At 44.0% G+C, this 10,141-nt stretch overlaps 1 protein-coding gene across 3 annotated transcripts in view; it reads left to right on the top strand.

Moving 5' to 3' along the window:
- The first annotated feature begins 210 nt into the window (after positions 1-210).
- Positions 211-10,141, top strand: part of SEC11A (SEC11 homolog A, signal peptidase complex subunit) — a 34,141-nt gene continuing 24,210 nt past the window's right edge. Inside the window, exons 1-2 of one of the 3 annotated variants that reach the window (XM_080651861.1) lie at positions 3,283-3,441; positions 9,569-9,670. Coding sequence is in view for 1 of the 3 variants with exons in the window: in XM_080651859.1 (XP_080507985.1) it covers positions 3,391-3,441 (51 nt within the window). In the remaining 2 variants the exon portion in view is untranslated. Of the gene's footprint in view, positions 230-3,042; positions 3,442-9,568; positions 9,671-10,141 lie in introns of those variants that run through there. The other 2 variants (XM_080651860.1, XM_080651859.1) reach the window with 2 other exon arrangements.

Here is a 10,141-nt window from a genome sequence, read left to right as displayed (position 1 = left end):
CATGTGGCTCACGAGCTGCAGTTTGCCGACCACGGGTCTAGTGTCACAGTCTGTAAGGGGTAGAGCATTTTAGCTTCAGAGCTCACTGCATTAACCCCTCTGTCATACCTTGGGGCTGTGTATGCCCAGGAGTGTAGGGTGAGGGGTTGGCTAGGAATGTCAGGATCCAGCTCCTGAGGCAGGCAGTGGCCAAATCATGCATGTCAACACAAGCACCAGCAGCCTGTCGGTAAATGTTTTTTATTACTTGACTGCATATATAAATGATTGCTAATGATATCTTTGAATGTGGTTGCGTTAAGAGAACATTGTATTCAAATCCAGGTTTACACAAGCCACACTTCCTGCAGGGATTCACTGACTCAACAAATTCCCATAAGCTACCAAGAGAAGCCAATCCCCTGTCATTAAACTCTAAGATGCAAAATCCCAAAAGGCAAATAACCAGTGACAGGAGGTGGAAGCCCAGGTTACAGGGAGAGGCTAAGGTTGCCTCCACTCTTGACCCTTCACCCACAGGACCCGCAGATTCACAGCGCAGCCCTCTCCTCTGTAAGAGCTTATACACAAACAGCAAGGCCCCTGTTAGCCAAATCAGAATGGCCAAACAGGAAACTGGCAACTCCTACCCCCCACCACAGTATACACACATACCAACCCAGCAGGCTGGTGCTTCCTTCCCCCAGCTGTCTCTGCAGCTGTCCAGGACTTTTTAAAGAGAGCTTTCCAAAAATCTTCCAGAGAGACTTGTGTGACTCTAATAATCTCTGGGCACAGAAGGCACCTTTGATTTTGGGAATGAGGTGTTTGTTTTTTCCTGACACCCCATGTTATACAGAGCTGCTGCATTAAAAGAAACAAAAACTGAAAAACAAACATGGTCTCTGATGGGTTGGTAGGCAGACAGAAAGCTCCATTTCTTTGGTCCCTGACCTGTCCGTGGGGAGGCTGGGTGGAGGGGTCCTCCCTTTGGGGGAGATGGTGGCAGGAGGAGCTAAGTTTCCAGTGTGGCTTGCCCTAATACACCTGGGCCACTTCCTTTCCCAGCAGGGTCATAGGGGACCCTTCTCCTTCCACCCACTACTTCCTTCATTCAGAAGGACAAGGAGAAACTGGTGAGATCATGGTTATTTTGAGTAACCTTTTAAAAAATGGAGTCAACTTTGCTTTTGCTGGTAGACACCCTTAATCTATACAGAAATGATTAGCCAGGGCTCAACTATAACGACAGACTTTCTTAGCCCTGATCATTTGGACATCAGTTTGAATCCACTTCTTGTTTTAATAATAACTACTAACATTTATCATACACTCACCATTTGTCATTCATTGTGTCAACAGCTGTATTAATGTGTACTATTTGTTTAATCTTCAAATGATGTAAATGATTTTTTTATTCCCACTTTACACACCAGAAAACTGAGGATAAAAAAGAGTTAACTGATTGGCCCAAGATCACACAGCTAGTGAGAGGTTGATCTGTGATTCAAAGTCAAGTGGGTCTGACTTAATCTCTATAATAAGGTGCCTCCTTTAGGCAGGCCAGCAGTCTATATATGAAGGAAAATACCAGACATGCCATTGTGATTGATGGAGCCCAAAAGATTTATGTGTTGGGAAAATTGGCAGCACAGTGGGCAGAGAAAATAGCATGTCAGAGTCCCACATTTGGAAAATTTAATTCCTTTGGCTTTATGTCTTTATCTGGTCTGGGATCACCTGTCCTAAATATCTGAATTATTTTCATAAGAGAGTGTTTCCTCCCCAGCACTACAGGGAAACCTCCTTAAGCCTCTCCAGATCCACCCAGTTTATATTAATCCCTCCCAGTCCTATTCCTTCCTAATGCATTCTTTTCACTCCAATTATTTCTCACTCAGTCTGTCCTCAAGACTATAAGCTCCCAGAAAGGAAGCCTGAGTGTCTGCCACCTCCCCACACCGAACCCCATTTCTAATCTGTGCTTGACATTATGTTTCCTCTTTTATAATGCAAAGCTGGCCCAATGTGGCCCAGCTTCCCTCAGAAGTCTGCTTTGACTAAGGCCATGCCTGGAATATTCTTTTTCTTCTCTGTGTTTCTATGGAATGTAGAGGCTAGCAGTTACACCTTAACTTGTCTCTGTTCATGATACTTTTTTTTTCTTGCTGCAAATTATACTGAAAGCTCTCGAGGACTAGGGCTATAACTTCCGATTTTTAATTTGATAAATCCTCTTTCAGCCTTGAGCAAGCACTGCCGGGCCACCATCCTCATTGAGCTGAGTGAGGATAATCCCATCCTTAGAGTCTTGCTGGATGCATCTGTCCGGGAGGGTTGGGTTTTAAGACCTCCATTCATTCATTTCACAATTTTTTGAATGTTTATTTCATGTAAGAAGCTGGGGGTGGAAAGGTAAGAAGGGCCCTGTTCTCCAGTGTGAGACAACAGTATTTTCTTTCTTTCTTTTCTTTTTTCTACCAACACTATTTTCAAAAAGATAGAAATAATAGCAAGAGACCAGCTCTAGTCCTTCTTGCCCTAGATGCATATTAGGAGCTTCAGCTACTCAAAGCAAAGGCTGTTTATAGTACAGCGTGACAGAAGGCAGCGAGAGAAGGGTCACATCAAGGTGCAGGAGGTAGCGTTCAAGGAGGTAGTCAGATATCATTACCGAAGTCAAGTTCAGGGAGAAAGAGACTTCCTGATTATCCGCACCACTGGTTTTCTTATCACACTGTCACATGGTTTGGTTACTTTCTAATCGACAGGGTTGTTTTCTGTCCAACCAAGGGTTTCTTAAATTTGAGAGATTCACGTGTGCTTTCAAAGTCTCTTGCATCCTCCACCTTTACGGGAAAAGCACTTATTGAAACCATCTCAGCTGTCAGTTTTCCGGAAACCCGCCCCACTTGAGACCGCAAGGCGGAGCCACACGTCTAGTGCCACACCCGGACCCTCGGCGGGGCTTAACCGCTCCGGCCACTCAGGGGCCGCTTCTGCCCTCAGCCGCCGGAGACGCGGATTCCCATTGGCCAGACAAGCACGAGAGCCCGCCCCCCGGAAGTTGCAAGGCGGCTTCCCTTCTAACCCCGGGTCAAAGCGTCCGCCACGGGCCGCGAGGCCGAGCGCGGAAGCGGGCCCTGGTCGGTTCTCAGCCGTTGAGGTCCGGAGTGGGAGAGCCTTCTTACAGCGAGGCCAGGCCGAAAGGCTGGATCAGGCAGGTCGCGAGCCCTTTTGTCCACGCTTAGCGGCGAAGGGGCGGGCTGCGCCTGTTGCCGCCCCGGAAGCGGAAGTGAGGGCACCGCGGGTCCTTTCCAGTGCAAGCTCAGCCCGGCGTCGGTCGTTCCGCCCGCCGGTCACTTCGCGCCTCTCTTCTGCCGGTGTCCTCGTCACCGGCCCCTCCTCACCATGCTGTCTCTAGATTTTTTGGACGATGTGCGGCGGATGAACAAGCGGCAGGTGAGGTGGGCCGCCCGCTTTTTCCCTGGGCTCCTCTTGTCCCTTCGACGTTGCCACTGCGGATCCTGCGGGCCCCTTGGGGCCCTGGGCCCCTGGGCCCCTGGGCCCCTGGGCCCCTGGGCCCCTGGGCCCCTGAGCCGGGCTGATGTCTGGACCATCTCTTTGTGGAGTCTGAGGCCAGAGGTCGCTTGGTTCGCCCCCCTATTATTATTATTATTATTAGCCCCTAGTTAATTCGGGGCTTGCTGGGGGTGGCGCGGGAAGACGGTCTTCACCTTCCATTCTTCCCAGTGAGGCTGAGGAGCGAATAGAAACCCGAGGGCGCTTTGAAAGTGGGAGTTGGGGTTGTTCATTGCGTAAGGCGGCAAACTCGGGGTTTCTCCCATCGCAGCGACTCCCATGCAATCCAGAGGCTAGATTTAGCAGTTCCCTGCTGCCGGGATGCTCGGAAAGGCAGTTGTAGGCCCCACAAAAGCCGCTTTGCTTCTTTCAGCAGGTCACAACCCTTCGAGTACTGTTGGCCCCAGTGGCCTGCACTGACTTTTCCTTGGACCACGTCTGACTTGAAGTTGGAACAGTTACTATACTTGCGCTCGAGAGTCCATTTAGCATGAAGGTGGCAGCCCTCAGAATCCTCGGGTATACCATAACGCCCAATATTAGTGGCACAGGGATCTCGATATTCAGATCTCCTAATTTTGTCCTTAAATCTTACTCCGTCTTGAGCTTCTAGATCGTATGTCAGATGGTATTGGGGATGCTGTCGTGATTATGCAGTCGTTAGGAAAGGTTGCTCCTTTTCATCTTCTGCACCAAGTGTCTGTAGAGCCTCGTTTGCTTGCCTCGGGCCTTTTTACAGTATTTGACTAATAATAATTATCCTGATGTCACTATTAAAGATTTTTCTCTCGGACTTGTATTTTGCAGTCTTCATAAATACCGATTAGGGAAGTAGATATGCAGCCTCCTCTTAGTCCCCTTCAGATTTTAGCCAGCTCAGTGTCACCTTCTCTTAGATATGCTTCTTAATTCCTTCAGCCATAAGTGATCATTCTTTTCAAATTGCACAGTACATGTATGTCTTGAAGATAACTCTTCAGATTCTCCCTTATGTTGTATGGTATTGCCTTTTCCATCCATATCTGAATTTCCGGGTGCTACAGACATTTCTCTGAAGAAGTGCTTATTTGGGGGCTACTGTTTATTGTACCTTATGCTAAATACAGTGAGAGAAATGCAGAGATACATAACAGACTCTGCCTTCAATGAGCATAAATGTGTAGAAAATATTTAAGGCTATTTTGCTATGTGTAAAGTGTTATATATGCATATGAGGTAGGTAATGTTCTTCCCATTACTGAGATTAAGAAAATGAACACCCTCCCAGTGGTGGTGAGGAGAAAATGGGAGGAATTGGATAGTGTGGGATGGGGTGAGGGAAAATAATGAAATGAGGTTTTGCCTGTACATAACTTCTGGAAAAAGAATTGATAGTGTTTATAGATACTGAGCTCATCACATGAAAAGAGGAAACTATAAGTTTGGTTTTTGCTTCTCTAAAATTGCTGTCATTGCATAACTTTTTCATTTACACCTAAATACATATCAAATGTCTGGTTAATATGTTTGGATTATAACTGTTTTTTCCCCTTAGGTTCATAAAGGAATACTTGAGTACAATGAACCCCATCCATTTAAGTGTATTACTTGATAAGTTCCTACAGCTACATACACCCATCAGAATCAAGATAATAGAGCATTCTATCCCATACAAGATCCCTGTGCCCCTTTGTAGTTTGTCTCTCCTCTAGCACTTGGCAACCACGGATTTGCTTTTTGTTGGTATAGATGGGTTTGCATTTTATATAAATGGAATCACAGAGTGTGTATTCTTTTGAGCTTTGAGTTATAATTGATTTTGAACACCTTACTCACTCAAGACTTGTTTATTTTATGTAATACTAGAGGCCCGGTGCATGAATTCGTGCACCCATGGGGTCCCTCGGCCTGGCCTGTGGGATCGGGCCGAAACTGGCTCTCCGACATCCCCTGAGGGGTCCCAGATTGTGAGAGGGCACAGGCCAGGCCAAGGGACCCCACCAGTGCATGATCGGGCAGGGAGGGACTCGGGAGGTTGGCCAGCAGGGGAGGGGCTGTGGGAGGGCTCCAGGTCATGTCTAGCCCTTCTTGCTCAGTCCTGGTCTCGCTCAGTCCTGATTGATGGGCCGAACCCCAGCAGCAAGCTAACCTACCGGTTGGAGCATCTGCCCCTGGTGGTCAGTGCACATCATAGTGAGCAGTTGAGTTGCTATATCATTAGCATATTATGCTTGGATTGGTTGAACAGATGACCGGACAACGGACACTTAGCATATTAGGCTTTTATTATATAGGATAATTTTTTAGGGTCTGCTTCACAGTTTTCAAAAATAAAGTGTTTCATTACCTTCACTGCATCCTATACACTATTGCCTCAAACCTTCAGTAGCTCCCCATTGTCTTAGAAAGGCCTTTGCTGTAAGTCCCAGTCATTTTACAGCCTGCCGTTTCTCACTGTTTCAGTCTTGTTCCAGTGTACCTTTCCTACCTGTTTTGTATCAATGTCTCTATGAACATTGTTCTATTCAAACCTTGTGTATTTAACTATCTTTAGAACTCCCCTTGCATTCTTTCTGATCACCATTTTCCTGAAACGTTCCTTAATCTATGAAATCCTGATTTGTAGAGTTTGCCTATTTCTGTGGTGTAAATACTCCTAATAGGGTTAATTTCAAGCTACTAACATGACATCATTGAATGTGGAATTAGGAAGAGATGTGGTAGCATGCAACTGTAATTTCCACCTTTGGATAAAATAGAGAAAAAAATATGACCTCAAGAACATAGAGTAATAATAAAATGCAGTGAAATAATTAGGAACTCATGAATTTAGAGTATTTATTACCTATATTTTTAATGTAATTTAATTATACTAATTTTTAAAATCCTCATTCAAGATATGTGTGTGTGTGTGTGTGTATACACACACATATATATACACATATACATAAATTGAGTTTAGAGAGGGAGGAAGAGAGAGAAACCGATCAGTTGCCTCCTGTACATACCTGATCGAGAATTGAACCTGCCACCTTTGTGGTGAATGGGACAGCACTCCAACCAACTGGGCTACCCAGCCAGAGCCAACATGTCATTTTTTTAGTTCGTTTTTTTTTTTTTTTTTTTTTTTTTGTCTTCATCATATCCTCTCCATGGTCATAGAGACAAGCATCATTATTCATTTCCATGGTTAGATGGCACAGACCTACAACAATGAAGATGAGCTCCATATAAGCAGAAATTGTGATTTTAACTTCTCTCCCAAAAGTTCTCTTTTCTGACTTGAAGGAAGGAGGTGAGCTAGAGTATCCAGACAGAAGATGTCCACAGGGGCAGACAGTGTTGTCTGGAAAACATGGTTTATTGATCAGGGTTAGTCTGGGAAGCAGAACCACTATAAATATTGGGGAATTAAGGGATTTATTATAGGACTAGGATCTTACACAATTGTGGGAGAAGCTCGATAAGTAAGAGTCTCAAACTGAGAGGTGGAGAATCAGAAAAATATCACTAACTACCTCTTCTGAAGCACTGTTATGGGCAGACAAATCCATGCTTGCCGTGGAATTGGGCAGAATTTCAAATCTTCCTGATGGAGTGGGACCACACCAAAGGGGAGTAGATGAAGGATAAGGCTCTGTTGCCTCTACACTGGTCTCTATTAGTCAGATGCGCTGGACATGGGGGAGGGGAGAGTGAGGACAAGCTGGATTCTGCCAGGCCCTTAATGACGTCTCTTACCACCTCTAACCACAATTAACTTCAACAAAATAGCAGTTGGTTCCCTTTTCACTTTACAGATCTTGGGCAGATTTCTCCTTTTGGCCAACCAACCCAGACCAGGGAAGGGGGTTAGGGAAGCCTAGTTCAAGCTTTGTTAGCCAAGTTGGCAAAGTACAAAACTAGTCAATCCTTTATCTACTCAGCATCTAGGGACCTCTTTTTTTTTCTCCAACATATAATTTTTTAAAATATATTTTGATTTTTTACAGAGAGGAAGGGAGAGGGATAGAGTCAGAAACATCGATGAGAGAGAAACATCGATCAGCTGCCTCCGCAACCAAGGTACATGCCCTTGATCGGAATCGAACCCAGGACCCCCCAGTCCGCAGGCCGACGCTCTATCCACTGAGCCAAACCGGTTAGGGCTCCAAAATATAATTTTATTGATTCCAGAGAGGAAGGGAGAGGGAGAGAAAGATAGAAATATCAATGGTAGTCATTGATCAGCTGCCGCCTGCAAGCCCCACACTGGAGATCAAGCCTGCAACCTGGGCATGTGCCCTGACCGGGAATCGAACCATGATCTTCTGGTTCATAGGGTGATGCTCAACCACTGAGCCACGCCAGCCAGGCTATGCACACCTCTTAATCATATTTAACTCTTCAAATAAAGAGAAAAGCAAAATTATGCTTCTGTCTAATATGCAGCTATTCCTTGTTTTTGTATTTGGCCACATGGTCATAGCTGTATTTTTTTCTTCCGTTAATCATTCCATATTCCTTTCACCCTCAGCAAGAACCTAAGTTGGTCATAATATCTTGCCCAGTGGAATGACCCCAACCTCTCTGACCCCATTACTAAAGGGTTAATGTCATGAGTAGTCCTGCTTGGATGGGATTGTTTTCTCTCAGAGGATTCTCTGTATTCCAGTTATACTTCCCTCATTACTTTTATCTGATGATCAGGACCAATTACCCTGGCCAATAAATAACCCCCTGGCCTCTGCATTTTGGCTCACTGGCATGAGGAGCCCAAAGTGTTCAGGTGGCAATCTCAACATTCAGTCTAATGGAATTGGCATGTCCCCTGGTGGAAGGGCATCTCTTTTGGGAATGAAAACGTTTAAACGCATACAACCCAAAGTTGTAAAGATGGGTGACAGAAGTCACTCTTTTTTAAATATATATTTTATTATTTTTTACAGAGAGCAAGGGAGAGGGATAGAGAGTTAGAAACATCGATGAGAGAGAAACATCGATCAGCTGCCTCCTGCACAACCCCTACTCGGTATGTGCCTGCAACCAAAGTACATACCCTTGACAGGAGTCGAACCAGGGACCCTTGAGTCCGCATGCCGACACTATCCACTGAGCCAAACCGGTTAGGGCCAGAAGTCACTCCTATTCTCACCCTTTAATTCCAGACTAGTGAATCCTGCTGTAGAAGAAATAACCCATAGATTGGTTGCTGATTCAGAGCATTTACCACATACTGGAGAGCATTAGACATTATCCCAGGCCCACAAAGTGCTGTTGGTGGCTAGCTGGTGCCATACTCTTTTCAAAAGGCCATTTGTATCACTCAGAAGAAAGAAATCATAGAATGAATTGGGAAGTATTCCTTCTGCACTTTTCTGGAAGAGTTGGTGTAGAACTGTTATAATTTTTTTTTCTTTTTTCATTAAATGCTTGATAGAATTCACCAGTGAATGCCATCTGAGCCTGGTGTTTTTCCTTGTGGGGAGGTTTTTAAACTATAGATCCCATTTCTTTAATAAATACAGGTCTATTCAGTTTATTTTTTCTTCAGTGAGCTTTGTTAGCTTGTCTCAAGGAGTTGGTAATATATCGGTATAATATTGATAATACTTACCCTTTTAATAATTGTATTTCAATACAAATTAATATGTAGTTACTCTAGTGATGTCACCTCTCTCATTCCTTCCTGATATTAGTAATTTCTTTAAACAGTTACATTCTTTTTTTATTTTATTTTAGAGAGAGAGAAACATCGATTTGTTGTTCCACTTATTTATGCACTTATTGGTTAATTCTTGTATGTGCCCTGACAAGGAATTGAACCTGCAACCTTGGTGTATTGGAATGACACTCTAACCAACTGAGCTGGCTGGCCTGATATTAGTAATTTATATCTTCTCTCTTTTTTTTTTCCTGATTAGTCTGGCTAATTGAACCCAAAGTGCCCATTTTTTGTTTGATTGTTTTTCTTTTTGTTTTCTGTCTTTTGTTTCATCATTTCTCTTTTTTTTCCTCACTCAAGGATATTTTTTCTATTGAATTTTAGAGAGTGGAAGGAAGAGGGAGAGACAGAGAAGCACCGATGTGAGACACATTGATTGGTTGCCGCCCGCATGCCCTTGACCAGGGCTGGGAGTCTGCAACCGAGGTATGTGCCCTTGACTGGAATCGAACCCAGGACCCTTTGGTCCACAGGCCAACGCTCTGTCCACTGAGCCAAACTGGCTAGGGCTCTCTTCTTTTTTTAATAGTATTTCTTTTCTGTGAGTTACTTTGGGTTTCATTTGCTTTTCCTAGTGTTTTAAGGTAGAAATTTACTTTGGGAAAGCTGCAAATATTTGTAAATTAAACAGTGTATTTCTAAATAACCCATAGGTCAAAGGAGAATCGCAAGGGAAATTACAAAATATTTGAACTGAGTGTAAACAAAAACACAACATATAATTTGAGGCCTTTATTGCTTTAAAATTCCCTCTGTGTACTACTTTAGGTATCTCCCACAACCTTTTAATTTTTTATTTTTTTATCCTCACAAATTTTAAATAAGAAAAAAATATATGTTTACCAACATATACTATATCTACTGTGCTTCATTTCTGTGTGTAAATCCAGATTTCAT

Source organism: Plecotus auritus (genome assembly GCF_963455305.1).
Source record: "Plecotus auritus genome assembly, chromosome: 15".
In the NCBI taxonomy this organism is placed as follows: domain Eukaryota; kingdom Metazoa; phylum Chordata; class Mammalia; order Chiroptera; family Vespertilionidae; genus Plecotus; species Plecotus auritus.
This window is presented reverse-complemented; position numbering and strand designations above follow the sequence as displayed.